The sequence below is a fragment of the Salmo salar genome, chromosome ssa19 (genome assembly GCF_905237065.1).
Source record: "Salmo salar chromosome ssa19, Ssal_v3.1, whole genome shotgun sequence".
Lineage (NCBI taxonomy): Eukaryota > Metazoa > Chordata > Actinopteri > Salmoniformes > Salmonidae > Salmo > Salmo salar.
Genome location: NC_059460.1, coordinates 3,207,931 through 3,228,668, shown reverse-complemented (window position 1 = coordinate 3,228,668; position 20,738 = coordinate 3,207,931). Strand labels below are relative to the sequence as shown.

The 20,738-nt window shown below is 44.2% G+C and overlaps 1 protein-coding gene across 1 annotated transcript in view; it reads right to left on the bottom strand.

The window, feature by feature from the left end:
• Positions 1-258: 258 nt before the first annotated feature.
• The window catches only part of LOC106578302 (potassium voltage-gated channel subfamily C member 1-like), a 54,860-nt gene continuing 34,380 nt past the window's right edge, over positions 259-20,738 (bottom strand). The window contains exon 4 of the mRNA XM_014156983.2: positions 259-2,126. Coding sequence (XP_014012458.1) covers positions 2,113-2,126 — 14 coding nt within the window. The 3' untranslated portion in view covers positions 259-2,112. The remainder of the gene's footprint in view (positions 2,127-20,738) is intronic.

Genomic DNA, 20,738 nt, shown 5'->3' with positions numbered 1-20,738 from the left:
GAGCATTAGTGAGGTCGGGCACTGATGTTGGGCGATTAGGCCTGGCTCACAGTCGGCTTTCCAATTCATCCCAAAAGTGTTAGATGGGGTTGAGGTCAAGGCTCTGTGCAGACCAGTCAAGTTCTTCCACAACGATCTCGACAAACACTTTCTGTATGGACCTTGCTTTGTGCACGGGGCCATTGTCTTGGTGAAACAGGAAAGGACCTTCCCCAAACTGTTGCCACAAGTTGGAAGCACAGAATCGTCTAGAATGTCATTGTATGCTGTAGCGTTAAGGTTTCCCCTTCACTGGAACTAAGAGGCCTAGCCCAAACCATGAAAAACAGCCCCAGGCCATTATTCCTCCTTCACCAAAATTTACAGTTGGCACTATGCTTTGGCACAGGTAGAATTTCCTGGTATCCGCCAAACCCAGTCTGTCGGACTGCCAGATGGTGAAGCATGATTCTTCACTCCAGAAAATGTGTTTCCACTGCTCCAGAGTCCAATGGCGGCAAGCTTTACACCACTCCAGCTGCAAATGGTGATCTTGGGCTTGTGTGCGGCCACTCGGCCAAGGAAACCCAATTCATGAAGCTCTCGATGAACAGTTCTTGTGCAGACATTGCTTCCAGATGGGCAGCAGGTAGCCTAGTGGTTAGAGCGTTGGGCCAGTAACTGAAAGGTTGCTGGATTGAATCCTCGAGCTGACAAGATAAAAATCTGTTATTCTACCCCTGAGCAAGGCAGTTAACCTGCTGTTCCCCGGGTGCTGTGGATGTCGATTATGGCAGCCCCCCACACCTCTCTGATTCAGAGTGGTTGGGTTAAATGCAGAAGACATTTCAGTTGAATGCATTCAGTTGTACAACTGACTAGGTGTCCCCTTTCCCAGATGCAGTTTGGACTTGTGTGGCCTACCACCGAGCCGTTGTTGCTACTAGACGTTTCCACTTCACAATAACAGCACTTATAGTGGACCGGGGCAGCTCTAGCAGGGCAAAAATTTGACAAACTGACTTGTTGGAAAGGTCACATCCTATTAGGTGCCACGTTGAAAGTCACAGTTTTTCAGTAAGGCCATTCTACTGCCAAAGTATATGGAGATTGCATGGCTGTGTGCTTTATTTTATACACCTGTCAGCAACAGGTGTGGCTGAAATAGCCGAATCCACTAATTGGAAGGGGTGTCCACATACTTTTGTATATGTAGTGGATGTAGTACTAATAGGTTCTCGGTTGATGCTACATCCATTTGGTATGGTCATCGACATACAGTATGTACTGTATCATAGTGTAATAAGTACATATGTTGGTGTCCTGGGATCATTGTTCCATATTGAATGGAAATGAATGGAATACGTAAAGTCTTGAATGATAACCAATCTCTAACTTCCACAAGTCATGAACTCATGAGGTGGGAGAACAGACATAACATGTCTAAATTCAGTTCTCTGTTAATTTAGCCTTTAACTGGTTTAGTTGTTGTTACACGTTTCCCAAATAAACTTTTGAGGTGCAACCTGTCTTTGTCTCTTATGTACAATAGTTTCTTGTAAAGGTAAGTATCACAAGAGGAAGAAGGCATGTCAAGTTTTGATTTAGTGTGTATTTTCACATCACTCTCTTCAAACTGTTGATGGATAAGGTCATGACAATATTTTCCCTGCCAACAAATGCTACAGTGTTAGCAGAGATGCTACATAGTCAGTTAGACCTGGTCTCTCGTGTATAGGTGAGTGATAATTCATGAATTCACTAAGTTACTCAGTAGATCAGCACTGCAGTCGGTTATTTGTTACTGTATGAGATGGTTGAGCGTCACAATATAACGTCTTCTGGAATGTTGCAGTAGGAGTCCTTTTCTCTGCAATGCTCAGTCAGTTATTGTGATCTGTCGGACAGTCTTCAAAAGGGTGGTCGGAGTTGCCAAGAGGCTGCTTTGGTAACAGCATAAAGATCCAACCTAATGTTCATCTTGATTACCCTCCGGTATTGCTCGTCACACCAAAGATCCGCCTTTTAACTGTCCATCTGTGTCACACGTCTTGGTAAAGTGGCTCCCTCCGACAATTTCTGATTAACTGACTCAGTATTCAGTCTCAGTCTTCTTCAGAGAAAAGGCCAATGCTAGAAACTTAACACTGCAAAGACAAGAATAAACAGCTGTTAATGTTGTACACTAAGATCAAATAAGATTACAATTAAGAAAAGTAATGCATTTGGGCAGTCGTAGTATTAGAAATTAGCATGCTATCAATGCTACAGTTTGTATTTCTGAATATTAAAGGTTAAATAAGGCATTCAACTGTTGCATCATCAACATAGTATTACAGTGCCTTGCAAAAGTATTCAGAGTCCTTAGATTTCTCCACAAATGGGATTAAAACGGATTTAATAAAATAAAATGGCAATTTACACAAAATACTGTCAAAAATGGAAGAATAAAGCCATTTATTTTAAAGGAACATTTTAAAAATAATTCTACTTCATATTAATATCCAGCACCATCCCAGGACCAACACGTGAAAATGGTGTGGTTCTATATTTTGTAGTAAAAAAATATCTTCATCTAAGTGTTTCCAATGACATCAAACAATTAGTAGGCAATGCCTACTCATAATTGGTTAAAATCACATGATGCACTCTTATGACATCACTGGAAACCCTCATCTTCCTCACTACAAAACATAGAAATGCTTCATTTTCACATATGTTGAGGTGGCGCTGGAGATGAATATGAAGTAGAAACATTTGGAAATTTCCCCTTTAAGATGAATAAAAAAAATGTATAACTACAATATTTGTTGCAGAAGTATTCAGCCCCTTCAATTGGGCAAGCTTAACCCTTGTGGTGTTCGTGGAACCCATTTTTTTTATTGCATTTTTTTATTTAACCAGGCAAGTCGGTTAAGAACAAATCATTTTTTACAATGACGGCCTACCCTGGATGACGTTGGGCCAATTGTGCACCGCCCTATGGGACTTCCCAATCACGGCCGGATGTGACAGGCTGGATTTACAATATTTACTAAAATAAAAATAATACAATTAATAATTCTTTCAACCTGAGACTCATTGGCCTTGGTTCATTTTCAGTGAAGAACATGTACAAGAACACATTTTCATTGAGTGCACCCGCCTACACATCTATATTACATATGTGGTGTTTGGGTCATAAATATGTGTACGTGTGTGTGTGTAGGTGAAAACAAGTACAAATTCAACATTTTCAGAATAATGTCTATCAATTCGGAGTCTGACAGTGAGTTGGAAGAAGAGGATGTCATTGACCCTGAATAAAACATTAAAACCTTCAGACCAGTTGAAAAAAAAGCACCCAACATGGCCTAATAATGCAAAAGCACTGACCAATTATGTTATGTTCAGGTGTTTCAGACAACCATTTGGTCATAGGCATAGCAGTTCTCTTTTAGACCAAGACACAGCGGCAAATACACAAAGCTCAGGTTTCATTGATCAAACATTGGACCAAATGTTGTCAGGGAAGTAGCTAAAGGAGCCTTTTTAACATTGTTTCATAAGTCATACATGTGCCCATTTTCTGAGTGGTGCGAGAGTGACAAGAGCAGTCTAATTGACACAGAATCTGCAGTTTTAAACAGGCCATTTCTCAAGACTTCCTTTAGATTCCTGACAACTTCACATGGCCAACATTCCAACAGATTTCCCCGATATTCAACCTCACTTCCTCTTTCCTGGTAACCACATCCTGCAACAGAGGATTTATTTACAGTGTGAAAAAATACATTTTCGTAAACCAGTGTTCTACTAATGCATACTGTCTTCCCTGTGGCTCAGTTGGTAGAGCATGGTGTTTGCAGCACCAGCATGGTGTGTGCAATGCCAGGGCTGTGGGTTCAATTCCCATGGGGGGCCAGTACAAAAAAAAAAAATGCATGAAATGAATGTATTCACTACTGTAAGTTGCTCTGGATAAGAGTGTCTGCTAAATGACTAAAATGTAAATGTATGTTAGAGCACAGAGTGCTGCTCCACTAACAGTACCTAAATTGAAACCAATCCAAATCTATGGTACTACAATGGGTGCTGGTATTATCAAAGTTTGTCATGTGTGCTGAATATAACAGGTGTAGACCTTACAGTGAAATGTTTACTTACACCAATAGTGCAAAAAAGGTATTAGGTAAACAATAATTAAGTAAAGAAATAAAAAGACAGGCTATATACAGTAGCAAGGCTATAACAGTAGCGAGGCTACATAGACACTGGTTAGTCAGGCTTTTTGAGGTAGCATGTACATGTAGATATGGTTAAAGTGACTATGCATATATGATAAACAGAGAGTAGCAGCAGTGTAAAAAAAGGGGTTGGGGGGGCACACAATGCAAATAGTTCAGGTAGCCATTTGATTACCTGTTCAGGAGTCTTATGGCTTGGGGGTAAAAACTGTTGAGAAGCCTTTTTGTCCTAGACTTGGCACTCCGGTACCGCTTGCCATGCGGTAGTAGAGAGAACAGTCTATGACTGGGGTGGCTGGGGTCTTTGACAATTTTTAGGGCCTTCCTCTGACACCGCCTGGTGTAGAGGTCCTGGATAGCAGGCAGCTTAGCCCCAGTGATGTACTGGGCCGTACGCACTACCCTCTGTAGTGCCTTGCGGTCAGAGGCCGAGCAATTGCCGTACCAGGCAGTGATGCAACCAGTCAAGATGCTCTCGATGTTGCAGCTATAGAACCTTTTGAGGATCTCAGGACCCATGCCAAATCTTTTTAGTTTCCTGAGGGGGGAAATAGGCTTTGTTGTGCACTCTTCATGACTGTCTTGGTGTGTTTGGACCATTCTAGTTTGTTGTTGATGTGGACACCAAGGAACTTGAAGCTCTCAACCTGCTCCACTACAGCCCCGTCGATGAGAATGGGGGCGTGCTCGGTCCTCCTTTTCCTGTAGTCCACAATCATCTCCTTAGTCTTGGTTGAGGGATAGGTGGTTATTCTGGCACCACTCGGCCAGGTTTCTGACCTCCTCCCTAAAGGCTGTCTCGTTGTTGTCGGTGATCAGGCCTACTGTTGTGTCGTTTGCAAACTTAATGATGGTGTTGGTGTCGTACCTGGCCATGCAGTCGTGGATGAACAGGGAGTACAGGAGGGGACTGAGCACGCACCCCTGGGGAGCTCCAGTGTTGAGGATCAGCGTGGCAGATGTGTTGCTACCTACGCTCACCACCAAGTCCTGGATCCAGTTGCAGAGGGAGGTGTTTAGGGATGAGCTTTGAGGGTACTATGGTGTTGAACGCTGAGCTGTAGTCAATGAATAGCATTCTCACATAAGTGTTCCTTTTGTCCAGGTGGGAAAGGGCAGTGTGGAGTGCAATAGAGATTGCATCATCTGTGGATCTGTTTGGGCGGTATGCAAATTAGAGTGGGTCTAGGGTTTCTGGGATAATGGTGTTGATGTGAGCCATTACCAACCTTTCAAAGCACTTCATGGCTACGGACGTGAGTGCTACCGGTCTGTAGTCATTTAGGCAAGTTGCCTTTGTGTTCTTGGGCACAGGGACTTATGGTGGTCTGCTTGAAACATGTTGGTATTACAGACTCAATCAGGGACATGTTGAAAATGTCAGTGAAGACACCTGCCAGTTGGTCAGCACATGCCCGGAGCTCACGTCCTGGTAATCCGTCTGACCCCGCAGCCTTGGGTATGTTGACCTGTTTAAAGTTCTTACTCACGTCGGCTATGGAGAGCATGATCACACAGTTGTCCGGAACAGCTGATGCTCTCGTGCATGCCTCAGTGTTGCTTGCCTCGAAGCGAGCATAGAAGTGATTTAGCTCATCTGGTAGGCTTGTGTCACTGGGCAGCTTGCGGCTGTGCTTCCCTTTGTAGTCTGTAATAGTTTGCAAGCCGCGCCACATAAGATGAGCATCGGAGCCGGTGTAGTATGATTCAATCTTAGCCCTGTATTGGCGCTTTGCCTGTTTGATGGTTCGTCACAGGGCATAGCGGGATTTCTTGTAAGCTTCCGGGTTAGAGTCCCGCACCTTGAAAGCGGCAGCTCTACCCTTTAGCTCAGGGCGAATGTTGTCTGTAATCCATGGCTTCTGGTTGGGGTATGTACGTACAGTCACTGTGGGGACGACGTCCTCGATGCACTTATTGATAAAGCCAGTGACTGATGTGGTGTACTCGTCAGTGCCATCGGAAGAATCCCGGAACATGTTCCAGTCTGTGATAGCAAAACAGTCCTGTAGTTTAGCATCTGCTTCATCTGACCACTTTTTTTATAGACCGAGCCACTGGTGCTTCCTGCTTTAATTTTTGCTTCTAAGCAGGAATCAGGAGGATAGGGTTGTGGTTGGATTTACCAAGGGAGAGCTTTGTACCCGTTTCTGTGTGTGGAGTGCAGGTGATCTAGAATTTTTTTCCCTCTGGTTGCACATTTAACATGTTGATAGAAATTTGGTAGAACTGATTTAAATTTCCCTGCATTAAAGTCTCCGGCCACTAGGAGCGCCGCCTCTGGGTGAGTGGTTTCCTGTTTGCTTATTTCCTTATACAGCTGACTGAGTGCGGTCTTAGTGCCAGCATCTGTCTGTGGTGGTAAATAAACAGCCACGAAAAGTATAACTGAAAACTCTAGGCAAGTAGTGTGGTCCGCAATTTATCACAATATACTCCCCTTCAGGCAAGCAAAATCTAGAGACCTCCTTAGATTTCGTGCACCAGCTGTTATTTTTCAAATATGCATAGACCGCCCCCCCCTCATCTTACCGGAGTGTGCTGTTCCATCTTGCCGGTGCAGCGTATATCCCGCTAGCTGCATATCCATGTCGTCATTCAGCCACGATTCCGTGAAACATAGGATATTACAGTTTGATGTCCCGTTGGTAGGATATTCGTGATCGTACCTCGTCTAATTTATTGTCCAATGATTGCACGTTGGCGAGTAGTTTTGACGGTAATGGCAGCTTTCCCACTCGCCTTCTCCAGGTCCTAACGAGGCATCCGGCTCTTTGCCCTCTGTACCTGCGTCGCTTCCCCTTGCAAATAACGGGGATGTCGGCCCTGTTGGGTGTTTGGAGAATGTCCTCCTTGTTGTACAAAAACATCTTTGTCTAATCCGAGGTGAGTGATCGCTGTCCTGATATCCAGAAGCTCTTTTTTGCCGTAAGATACAGTTGCAGAAACATTATGTACAAAATAAGTTACAAATAACGCGAAAAGAAAACACATAGCACAATTGGTTGGGTGCCCGTAAAACTGCTGCCATTTCTTCCGCCGCCATTTTCATCATTATCACATCATTTCTGCTTTAATATCAATCTGTGCATGAATGTGTCTGTAAAGCACCATAAACCATGTAGCTTTCGCTCCGTACTTTGAGTGGATATCACAGGGTAAGGCAGGCAGACATTGAGCTCCCCCTGTAGAGAGGAGGTGGCAGCTGTAGTCTAACTGACCATAGTGGATAAAGTTGTGTGGTATGCAGGTGTCAATGCGATTTGAACTAATAGCACATTACTGGGTTATCATACTATTATTTTACAGTATGTGGCAGTTCAGTGCTAGCTAGGGGTTTCCTGATCTGGCCATACTCATATTGGAAAATACGGAAATGTTTTGAACAGTTTTGGGGGTAACCTGTAATATTATTAGTTACTTTGTCAAACACATGCATTACTTTCAGAGTCATATCTCTACCGGGTGCGTGTTTCCATGATCCAATCTCGACTTGTTACATCATTTAGTTCCAGCGAGCGGAGAAAAGCTGTTTGGAAAAATGCCATGACAGCTGCTGTCCATAAAACTGTGTGGGGGGGGGGGAGCTAGCATGTTGGAGTGAACGGCTGTGTGTGAGAGGCTCCTGCAACTTTTTTGCGAAATAATCTAACTTAACCTACTTTATAGCACTTTTTACAACAAACGTTTCTTTCTAATACAATATTGTAACTTTCTATGTGAAAATGCCGAGTAATAAGCGACCAAAGGACAATAAATCCACTTCGGAGGCCTACTCCCCGCCAAACAACGAGACAGACATGGCGGAAGGCACAGGTAACAACGTGACACTTACAGAACTTACCCGGGCTTTGGGAGAACTACGTGTTGCTATAGCTGAGGATCTTAAGGCTACTATTGCTGAACTGGACACTAAAATTGAGAGCACCATTCGAACGGTCGCCTCGCAGGGCCAGAGTATTGTGGACCTTGAGAAAGCCTCTGAATTCAACGCTGGTAGGATCGACGAGTTGGAGAAGCTATGCACGTCATTGCAGGATAGTGTGCAGAGGCTTTCTGTGAAAGTGGTTGACCTGGAGGGCCGATCCAGACGTCACAACCTTCGCGTTGTTGGGATGGCAGAGGGGATAGAGGCTGGCTCTCGCCCCACCGACTTCTTCGCCAAGCTATTGAAGGTTGCAATGGGATCGGATGTTTTGTTCGAGGTCGCGCCGTGCTTTTTTGGCATCGGCCAGACAATGTGTTTATTATTTTTATTTTCATGTTTTTTTCTCTCCTTTTTGTGTATGCCTCTTAAATGTGGGTTGATGGGAGGGGTAAATGTTGGGGTAAGTAGGGGAATAGGGTGGAGAGTAAAGGTGCTTGCAGGGGGTGGAGGGGTGGGTTGAATACTGCTCGGGTGTAGGTGCTACATATGCTGATCGTGATAGTTTGGTGCACTTTCTTACCTTTTTAGTAACTTACATGCTATGCAGGCCACCATAGGAACTACAAATGAGAGGAGGGCGGGGCTTACATTCACTTCCTGGAATGTCAAGGGTTTAAATGAACCAATTAAGAGAGGCAAGGTCCTAGCCCACTTGAAAGCACTCTCGTCTGATATTATATTTTTGCAAGAAACCCATCTCAAAAACAATTCTCATAACAGACTTAAATGTAAGTGGGTGGGGCAAGTGTATCACTCTAACTTCTCTGCCAAAACGAGAGGCGCAGCGATTCTGGTACGGAAAGGAATTCCCTTTCAACATAAAACCACTATTGTGGACAAAGAGGGTCGTTATGTGATCGTAATAGGAGAGATCCACTCTACTTCTGTAACTCTACTTAATATCTATGGGCCAAACATTGATAACCCCTCTTTTTTCAAAAGAGTCCTTGCCCTGATTCCAGATATCTCCCATACTAACCTGGTCATTGAAGGAGACCTCAACTGTGTACTAGACCAATATTTGGATAGATCCTCTACCCGGCGAACCCCTACCTCCTATTCAAGCGAATTCTTGAATACCTACATAAAAAATGCGAACTTATTTGTAATATGGAGGATCTCCTTAATACAGACCAAAAGATTTTAGCAAAAACTTTGGCTAACAGGCTGAGCACTTTAATTGGCAAATTGGTCCATTCAGACCAGACCGGCTTTATCCCTAACAGAAACTCATTCTTCAATCTCAGGCGCCTATTCAACATTATGTATTCTCAGAGGTTACCTAATGTGGACCTAGCCGTTATATCTCTTGATGCTGAAAAGGCCTTTGACCAAGTTGAGTGTCCCTATCTATTCAAGGTCCTACAGAAATGTAATATTGGAGATGGGTTCATAAAGTGGATCCAGCTTTTATATAGGAACCCCTGTGCGAGAATACTCACTAACCAATCATTGTCGCCCCGATTTAACCTTCACAAAGGGACAAGGCAGGGTTGTGCGCTGTCGCCTATGCTCTTCGCCCTAATTATTGAACCTCTCGCTCAAGCGATCAGATCTCATGCAGCAATACACGGCTATAATACTAAACATACTCTAAATAAGATTTCCCTATACGCAGATGACATTCTCCTCTATGTAACAGAACCCCAAGATAGTATTCCAGCTATTCTAGAGGTGATTAATTTGTTTGGTACCTTCTCGGGATACAGAATAAATTGGAACAAGTGTGAATTAATGCCCATTCGGTTGCAAAACACCTCCTGGCTAGAACATCTTCCAGTTAAGCTATCTTCAGATACATTTACCTACCTTGGAATTGTAGTTACCAAACAATACTCCTTACTATTTAAAGAGAATTTCCCCTCTCTGATGCAAAAACTTAAGGCAAACATACAATTTTGGAGAACTCTCCCAATTTCTCTGCTCGGAAGAATTAATGCCATTAAAATGGTCTTCCTCCCACAACTGCTCTACCTATACCAGAACATCCCAATATTCATACCTAAATCCTTTCATAAACAACTGGACTCTATTATCAATCCTTTCATCTGGGATTATAAAACACACAGGATAGGTAAAAAACACCTCTGTAAATCCAAGATGGAAGGAGGATTGTCTCTCCCAAACTTTATATTTTACTACTGGGCCGCCAACCTCCGCGCTGTTACGTTTCTGCTGGATGACGCACTCCCGCCATCCAGCTGGCTTAGTATGGAGCGAGAGGAGTGCCACCCCTTCTCTATTGGTGCTGTGATTTTGTCACCTGTCAATCTGGAGATGTCACTTTACCGTAACAATCCTATTATACATAGCACAGTCCGAATCTGGAAGCAAATTAAAGTCCACTTTGATCTTAGATCAATATCGTTCATGCTTCCTGTTGCCAGGAATCCCTCCTTTGCCCCCTCTAAGCTTGATAACACCTTTGAGTGGTGGGGAGAGTTGGGGATAAGTACCATAGGGGATTTATATATAGGGGGAACCTTTGCTTCCTTTGAATCGCTGAGGGAAACTTATAATCTTCCCAGAAGTAACTTTTTCAGATACCTACAGATTAGAGACTATGTTAGAAAATACCTCCCAACATTTGGGAATGCTAAACCTTCCACATTTGACGGATGCATAAAAATATGCCCCACCTCAGACAAACTGATATCTCGTATATATGATGCTTTTCAATCTGTTAGCGCACCCTCTACTGATGCCATTAAGGCAAAATGGGAGGAAGAACTAGGGACTGACATTTCGGTGGCAGACTGGGAAGATAGCTTGGTGTATATCCACACCTGCTCCATTAACTCCAGACATCGTCTCATACAATTCAAGGTATTACACAGATTACACTATTCCAAAACCAAACTGCATAGGATATTTCCTGTTACATCCCCTATGTGTGATAAATGTCAGGCTGAGCAGGGTACACTACTCCACTGCTTTGCCCTATGCTCTAACTTGTAGGGTATTGGTGTGGAATTTTTGGGGTCCTCTCTGAAGTTCTGGAGACTTCAATAGACCCAGACCCGCTTCTGATAATCCTGGGAGTGTCCGATTCCCTAAACGGATTAACCAACTCCCAAAAACAACTCATCTCTTACGGTCTCATTTCGGCAAAAAATAAATCTTGTTGTTTTGGAAAAAGAGGGAAGCGCCCTCTACCAAATTATGGCTCAGCGAATTGGCAAACACTGTACACTTAGAAAGAATTAGATATATTTTGAACAATAAATTATCAACATTTGATCAAATCTGGCAGCCTTTCCTCTCTTACTTGGACCAGGCGGCGCTGTGAATTTGCACTTAACGCACTCTTAATTGTCATACGGTAATCTACCTTTGGGCAGCGTGTGCTGGCCCCGCCACCTGAGCAGTTGGGAGGGGAATAGGGTGGAATAACGGGGGATAAAGTGGGGTATAAGTGGGGGGGCTACATCGACCCTTTTTTTCCCTTTTTTTTTCTCTACCTGTCCTTGTTTTGTATGTCTTGTTTTGTAATATTTGTTTTGTGCCCAGAACTCTGGGTCTTTTGGTTAATGTCTGTTCTCTTATGTTTAGATAAGAACTGTAAACTTGTCTTTTATACCTATACACCATTCTTGTGTATGTGTTCAATAAAAAATATTTGAACAGAAATGTGTAGAGGGCGCACCTCTGATCTTTCCCATTGATCACTTCTGTGATCGCAAAGCCCATTGAGGGCTCTCCCGTCTAGTGGCAAGTGGGCCCTCTATACATCTCTATGGATCTGTGTAGCCTATGTGCGTGCGGTCTATAACCAGAACTGGCAGCTAGTAAAATATTTAGAATTAAAAGATGGTGGCTTGCCTTGCTCGTCCGACAGATTTTTATCATGAAAGTGTCGCAAAGTAATATTGTAACTAACTTTTGTTAAATGTAACAAGTAATATATAACTAATCCCAACATTGGTTTTAACCTCTATGGGCTAGGCGGGACGAATTCGTCCCACCTACGTAACAGCCACTTGAAGCCTGTGGCGCGATTTTCAAAACGTTAAAAATCCTATTACTTCAATTTCTCAAACATATGACTATTTTACAGCTATTTAAAGACAAGACTCTCGTTAATCTAACCACACTGTCCGATTTCAAAAAGGCTTTACAACGAAAGCAAAACATTAGATTATGTCAGCAGAGTACCAAGCCAGAAATAATCAGACACCCATTTTTCAAGCTAGCATATAATGTCACAAAAACCCAGAAGACAGCTAAATGCAGCACTCACCTTTGATGATCTTCATCAGATGACAACCCTAGGACATTATGTTATACAATACATGCATGTTTTGTTCAATCAAGTTCATATTTATATCAAAAACCAGCTTTTTACATTAGCATGTGACGTTCAGAACTAGCATACCCCCGCAAACTTCCGGGGAATTCGCTAACATTTTACTAAATTACTCACGATAAACGTTCACAAAAAGCATAACAATTATTTTAAGAATTATAGATACAGAACTCCTCTATGCACTCGATATGTCCGATTTTAAAATAGCTTTTTGGTGAAAGCACATTTTGCAATATTCTAAGTACATAGCCCAGGCATCACGGGCTAGCTATTTAGACACCCGGCAAGTTTAGCACTCACCAATATCAGCTTTACTATTATAAAAGTTTGATTACCTTTTGTTGTCTTCGTCAGAATGCACTCCCAGGACTGCTACTTCAATAACAAATGTTGGTTTGGTCCAAAATAATCCATCGTTATATCCGAATAGCGGCGTTTTGTTCGTGCGTCCCAGACACTATCTGAAATGGTAAATCAGGGTCGCGTGCATGGCGCAATTCGTGACAAAAAAAATCTAAATATTCCATTACCGTACTTCGAAGCATGTCAACCGCTGTTTAAAATCCATTTTTATGCCATTTTTCTCGTAGAAAAGCGATAATATTCCGACCGGGAATGTCCATTTAGCTAAACTGAGGAAGGTAAACAAAGCTTTCGGTCGACGCGGGCACGAGCCTGAGTCTCACAGTACTGTAACCAGCCACTACCCAAACGCGCGACTTTTTTTCAGCCAGAGCCTGCAAAGCCACGATTCAGCTTTTTGCCGCCTTCTGAGACCCTATGGCAGCCGTAGGAAGTGCCACGGGACAGCTAAGATCCTCACTCTTCAATAAACAGAGACAAGAAGAACGACACCTTGTCAGACAGGCCACTTCCTGCCTGAAACCTTGTCAGGTTTTTGCCTGCCAAATGAGTTCTGTTATACTCACAGACACCATTCAAACAGTTTTAGAAACTTTAGGGTGTTTTCTATCCATGTGTAATAAGTATATGCATATTCTAGTTACTGGGTAGGAGTGGTAACCAGATTAAATCGGGTACGTTTTTTATCCAGCCGTGTCAATACTGCCCCCTATCCTAAACAGGTTAAGATGCCTAAATAGAGGCTACAATATAGCTAAATCGTCTCCCAGCAAGTTTATAGACAAAGAAAGCTGCAGTGCAGGAGCAGCTAAAGTGTGTGTGTGTTCAAAACTTTGCAGCTGGCAGACACGTTTGCTGTCACTTGTCTCCATCAGAATGCGCATCAGTGTTTCATATTCCCCCCCCCCCCCCACCCTTACTCCACCGGTTAGATATTATATACATTGATACTGTAGCTTGCTAGCAAACATCCTCGCCATTTCATTTATAAGGAGGCAGCAGAAGTCCAAAAACCATAGGTCCTCACGGACAGATAGAGAATAAAGAACACTCCTTGGCATGCCCTTTGTGTCTCCTTGCTGCATTGGGAAAACAACTTCACTTCGGCAACAAGACCACTCTATATTTAACATCACTAGTCCATAAATACAATTCCACATTTTATTATTCTAGCTGGCTGAGGCACATTAGTTGTAAGTAGGCCTGTTATGGTGACCATATTACCTCCACAGCAGCAGTCACGAGTCATGACCGCAGTCAAATTCCATGTGACCATTGAGTCAATGTAACTAGGCTTTTCCAAAACTGCGCTAATGGTCATAGTCTACCAAACTTGCTAACGGCCAGTCGCTAATGGTCTGGTACTCAGCACTCCATTGTCCCTCTAATCACTCTGACATCAATGCAAATCATGCACTTCATGAGTGCCCTGGCATTCAGAGTTTGAGTGGAATAGGATCACCAGCGAGAGCCAGCTCCTCATACCTGGTTCCCCAACAGGCGGCCCAAATTCGGCCTGCGGGTTGTTTTACTTGGCACCCTAAGTTGAGCATTAAGACTGTAAAAACACCAGGACATCAGCTCCGTGATTTTCATTTGGGGAATCTGTTAAATTATTCCCACAGAGAGAGATACGTGATCATATACAAATGTAAGCAAGGTTTGAAATAAGATTTTAATCAAAATATTAAATCCGTTTGGGCTTCTTGCGGTCAATTTGCAGTCTACAAATTATTTTTTATGTTCCCGGCCCCCCGACCATCCGCTCAAGAAAACAAATCTATTCACAGTGGAATCTAGTTGAGGAGCCCTGAAATAAGTGTTCCTAAATTTCTATAGGCTACGCAAATTGCGAGAGACAGTTTTGTTGGCCTCTAATATTTTTAATTTTTTTAAAGTAGGATCCCATCAGCTTTCTATAGACTAGTCCTACTATATTTATTTCTCAACTTTCCTAATACTGGCTGGCATGAAAATTAACCACAGGAAAAGTGTCCTCCATTCGCTATTCAAGTGCATACGATGTATTTTTTCACCTGCCTCTGTTCCGACAGGTGCATAATAATGGCCCATTCTAAATAAAAACTAATTTCACACATTGAGTGTATGTAAAGACAACATTTGATTCAGAATAGTCTGATGGGTGACAATATTATCACTTGTGAATGATGCCCAGCGTGTGCAGTCTAAGGCAAGAAAAAGCACATTGTCGCATGCATTATGTAGCCTAGCACATAGGCCTATATGTTTTGATAAGGTTTGTATCACAACTTAAGTGGCCAAATAACTAAGCATAGCGTATAGGCCTAGGACCCCTGGAACAGGGTTGGAGCGCCCATAGCCTACAGAGCATAGTGAAACGTGTTCTTAAAAGCCCAGTCGTTGCACAATTGCATGTGAACAGCCACTATTTAAAAGAGGATCACAGCTTTCTCATGCGTGCAGCTATATTTATTGCTCAATTCTTAAAATGAAACATTAAATTCGCTTTACAACCGCTGTAGCCTACCTGGCATATTAAAAAAAGTAACCGCAGGAAGCGCCTCCTACATTCACTATTGGAGTGCAGGCTACAGATGGCATGTTTTTTAGTGTGGGCCATTTTAAATAAAAAATAATTCCACACATATTACTAGGCTATATGTAAAGACCAGATAAAATTTAGAATAGTCTGATGGGTGAGAATAGTATCAAGTGCTTGTCAAATTGTGATTGAGCGACTGATGAAGTGTGTCCTGCCTGCGCAAGAAACAGAACAGAGCGCATGCCTTTCATGCAACTTTTTTCAAATCATCATCATTAGCATCATGCAACCTTAGAATGTAATAGAAATCAAAACATTTAGCATCACAACTAAAGTTGCATAAATAATTAAGCATATAGGAGGACCTGTTTTAAATTATCACTAAACTTGTAAACAAGATCTGCTTATAATACCCATGGCATTATGTTATAGTTAGAATACAATTGAACATAAATTAACAAAAGAGGTGTAACGGCTGCCTTTAGAGAGACTGGACCAAAATGCAGCGGAGTTAGTGTTCATGATATATTTAATGAAACGGAACACTATACAATTACAAAAACAATAAACTGACAGCCAACACAGTCCTGTCAGGTGCAAACACGGTAACAATAACAATTACCCACAACCCCCAAAGGAAAAGTAGGCTACTTATGTGTGACTCCCAATCAGCCACAACCCTCTACAGCTGTGCCTGATTGGAAGTCACACGGCCAAAATAAACGAAACAATCGAAACACACACTTCTCTTCTGCCACGTCCTGACCCAACTACACCCTCTACTGGTCAGGACGTGACAGTACCCCCCCCTCAAACATGCCCACTCTGAATGCACCTACACTGAAACAACAACAAAAATCCCCCCCCAAAAAAAATTCTCCCCCCCTAAACAATAAGGGAGGGAAGGGAGGGTGGCTGCCGTCAACAACGGCACTGTGCTACACCCCCCCTCCCCAACCCACCTAACCTGGAGGTGGATCAGGTGCGGGACGTGGCCTCCGCTGTACCCTTGGCGTCGCCCACTTAGGTTGCGCCCCTGGCCGCGCCGGAGGACTGGAGGGCGACCCTGGTTGCGCCCGGCTGGCGGGCGACTCTGGCTGCACCCGGCTGGCGGGCGACTCTGGCTGCACCCGGCTGGCGGGCGACTCTGGCTGCGCCGGAGGACAGGCGGGCGACTCTGGCTGGGCCGGAGGACAGGCGGGCCACTCGGGCTGGGCCGGAGGACAGGCTGGCCACTCGGGCTGGGCCGGAGGACAGGCGGGCCACTCGGGCTGGGCCGGAGGACAGGCGGGCCACTCGGGCTGGGCCGGAGGACAGGCGGGCCACTCGGGCTGGGCCGGAGGACAGGCGGGCCACTCGGGCTGGGCCGGAGGACAGGCGGGCCACTCGGGCTGGGCCGGAGGACAGGCGGGCCACTCGGGCTGGGCCGGAGGACAGGCGGGCCACTCGGGCTGGGCCGCAGGACAGACGGGCCACTCGGGCTGGGCCGCAGGACAGACGGGCCACTCTGGCAGCTCCGGGCAGACGGGCCACTCTGGCAGCTCCAGGCAGACGGGCCACTCTGGCAGCTCCGGGTAGACGGGCAACTCTGGCTGATCCGGACAGGCGGGGCACACTGGCAGATCCGGACAGGCGGGCCACTCTGGCAGATCCGGCTCAGGATTCACCAGGCTGGGGAGACATGAGGGAGGCCTGGCTCTGGGCGCAGGCCCTGGACTCACCAGGCTGGGGAGACCCCCTGGAGGCCTGGTCTGAGGAGGCGGCACAGGAGAGACCAGGGTGGAGGGATCCACCGGAGGACTGGTCCTTGGAGGAGGCACAGGACGAACCAGGATGGGAAGACCCACTGGAGGACTGGTCCGAGAAGGAGGCACTGGCTTGACCAGGATGAGGAGACCCACTGGAGGACTGGTCCGTGGAGGAGGCACGGGCTTGACCAGGATAGGGAGATCCACTGGAGGACTGGTCCGTGGAGGAGGCACGGGCTTGACCAGGATGGGAAGACATGCAGGAGGCCTGGTTCTGGGCGTAGGCACAGGACGTGCAGGGCTGGGAAGACATGCAGGAGGCCTGTTTCTGGGCGCAGGCACAGTCTTCACCAGACAACCAGCATGCACCAGGACGAGTATGGAGAGCTGCCTCAGGTGACATCATTTCCACGACACGCTCCGTAGGGCGAATGCCGTGCCTTATGCACCACACTAGCAGCTCTCTCATCTCTCTCTCCTTTAATTTCCCCATTAACTCCGTCACAGTCTCTGCCTCGTACCCCTCGCTCACCTCCAATGTCATCCCGACTGGCTCTGGTTCCGACCTCAGCTCCGCCGACTGTCCCGTGTGCCCCCCAAAAAAAGTTATTGGGGCTGCTTCTCGTGCTCGTTGCGCTCTCTCTCCTCATAGTATCGCCTCTCCGCTCTCGCCGCTTCAATCTCCCGCTGCGGGAGGCGATAATCCCCAGCCTGAGTCCATGGTCCCTCTCCGTCCAGGATTTGTTCCCATGTTCACGAGTCCATCAAGCTGTACTCCTGTCGCTTCTCCTTCCTCCGCTGCTTGGTCAGTTGTTGTTGGGTAATTCTGTAACGACTGCCTTTAGAGAGACTGGACCAAAATGCAGCGGAGTTAGTGTTCATGATATATTTAATGAAACGGAACACTATACAATTACAAAAACAATAAACTGACAGCCAACACAGTCCTGTCAGGTGCAAAAACACTGTAACAAGAACAATTACCCACAACCCCCAAAGGAAAAGTAGGCTACTTATGTGTGACTCCCAATATGCCACAACCCTCTACAGCTGTGCCTGATTGGAAGGTCACACGGCCAAAATAAACGAAACAATCAAAACACACACTTCTCTTCTGCCACGTCCTGACCCAACTACACCCTCTACTGGTCAGGACGTGACAAGAGGATATTTTTCCCAAACTATTAACTTGTGTTAATGTCGTATGGTATAGCTAGATCATGGCCGAATATAAGGATACATCTTCTGAAATAGGCTACACTTTCTTTATATCATAATGTTTCTTGAGACATGCCACACACATCTTATTGGTTGAAACCGCATTCCAGCCGGTGTCTATTCCACAAGTTACCACCAGCTAAAGCTATGAAGTTGAAATGCCTAGTTACTCTGTACCAGCTCACTGTGCAATCCACAGTCTCATCAGCCCAGCCAAACAATTTATAAACTTGAACTCCACTGTAAAAAGCATCTAGATATGATCTATTTTGGCTGCATTGTTTGACATGACTAAGTTAACCGAAGTTGGCTATCTAGCAAGCAAGGAATATGAACAGTATGGCAATAGAACACTTAAAATGAACGACTGAGTCGCTTCCATAGAAACAGAACAAAAATACTTAACGACTGGGTTGCATCTCTCGCAACAGAACAAAAGACCAGCCAGCTTGGGTAGCAACCCTAAACATTGAGACTCTCTCATGGAAGGATGAAATGGTATGAATAAATTCATAAAATGTTTTAATGAAACTACATCAATCATTATTTGAATTTGTTGGTAATACGTTGTATAAAAGTGATATTGCCAGAGAAGCCTGTGTTGAGGATATTGACACGTTTTGCCGGCCCTCGACTTGGGCCTAAAAAACCCTATGCCAATATATCCTCCAAACAACTGGCTTCTCTGGCATCAGTTAAATAAAAAAGTCCCAAACCTCTGACAATAACAGGTAGTTTTCAGATTTCCCCTACCACCTCAGACAGTCCTAGAAAAACTCTTGCTTGAGTTTATTTATTTTTTAAAGGAAAGTCACAATTTTTATGGAAATCTATTATAGTAAGGTACTTCGATGTTAGCCAGAAATGATTTGATATAAAAGGCTGCATTCGGCCTTAACAGAATTTGTAATTTGGCCTATTAAAACAAAAGCGGTTTCACGAGAGAATTAGGCAGGTCTGACGCAGAGAAATTGACTAATTAACCCATATTTTATTTTTGCAAAAAAAGTAGTGTGTATTGCTAGTAGTTAGCTACATGGCAAAAACAAGTTACTGAAAACACTTCCAAGATTGTTATTTAGTTTAATTGACACCAAGTTACTACAAAATGTAGTTACATTACTGGTTTTACTACAGTACCAGTCAAAAGGAACACCACCTACTCATTCAAGGGTTTCTTTATTTTTACTATTTTCTACATTGTAGAACAGAAGATATCAAAACTGAAATAACACGTATGGAATCATGTAGTAAAAAAAAGACAAAAAAAGTGAGAAACAAATGAAAATATATTTTAAATATTTCAAGGTGGCCATCCTTTGCCTTGATGACAGCTTTGCACAGTCTTGGCATTCTCTCAACCAGCTTCATGAGGTAGTCACCTGGAATGCATTTCAATTAACAGGTGTGCCTTGTTAAAAGTTAATTTGTTGAATTTATTTCCTTCTTAATGCATTTGAGACAATCAGTTGTGTTGTGACAAGGTAGGGGAGTACACAGAAGTTAGCCCTATTTGGTAAAAGACCAAGTCCATATTATGGCAAGAAAAGCTCAAATAAGCAAAGATAAGACATTACATCATTACTTTGAAGGTCAGTCAATCCGGAAAATTTTAAGAACTTTGAAAGTTTCTTCAAGTGCAGTAGCAAAAACCATCAAGCACTATGATGAAACTAGCTCTCATGAGGACCGCCACAGGAAAGGAAGACCCAGAGTTACCTCTGCTGCAGAGGATAAATTCATTAGAGTTACCAGCCTCAGAAATTACAGCCCAAACAAATGCTTCAGAGTTCAAGTAACACACACACACGCATCAACTGTTCAGAGGAGAATGCGTGAAGCAGGCCTTCATGGTTGAATTGCTGCAAAGAAACCACTACTAAAGGACACCAATAAGAAGAAGAGACTTGCTTGGGCCAAGAAACACGAGCAATGGACATTAGACTGGTGGAAATCTGTCCTTTGGTCTGATGAGTACAAATGTGAGATTTTTGGTTCCAACCGCCATGTCTTTGAGAGATGCAGTGTGGGTGAACGGATGATCTCCGTATGTGTGGTTCCCACCCTCAAGCATGGAGGAGGTGGTGTGATGGTGCTTTACTGGTAATTTGTTTTTACCAGTGTGTACTACTTTTTACTAACGATGACAAATATACTGTAGGTTCCTGCATCAGTCATTGACAGTCTGTTTGCTACTGTGGACGTATAGAGACCTATTATAGAGAGGTACACCAATAGCACGTACAGTGCATTCAGAGATGGCGCCGGAGGAGATGGCCTCCGTTTTGCGGTCTCCTAACCTGTTAGGGCTAGGGGGCAGCATTGACACGGCTGGATAAAAAACATACCCGATTTAATCTGGTTACCACTCCTACTCAGTAACTAGAATATGCATATACTTATTACATATGGATAGAAAACACCCTACATTTTCTAAAACTGTTTG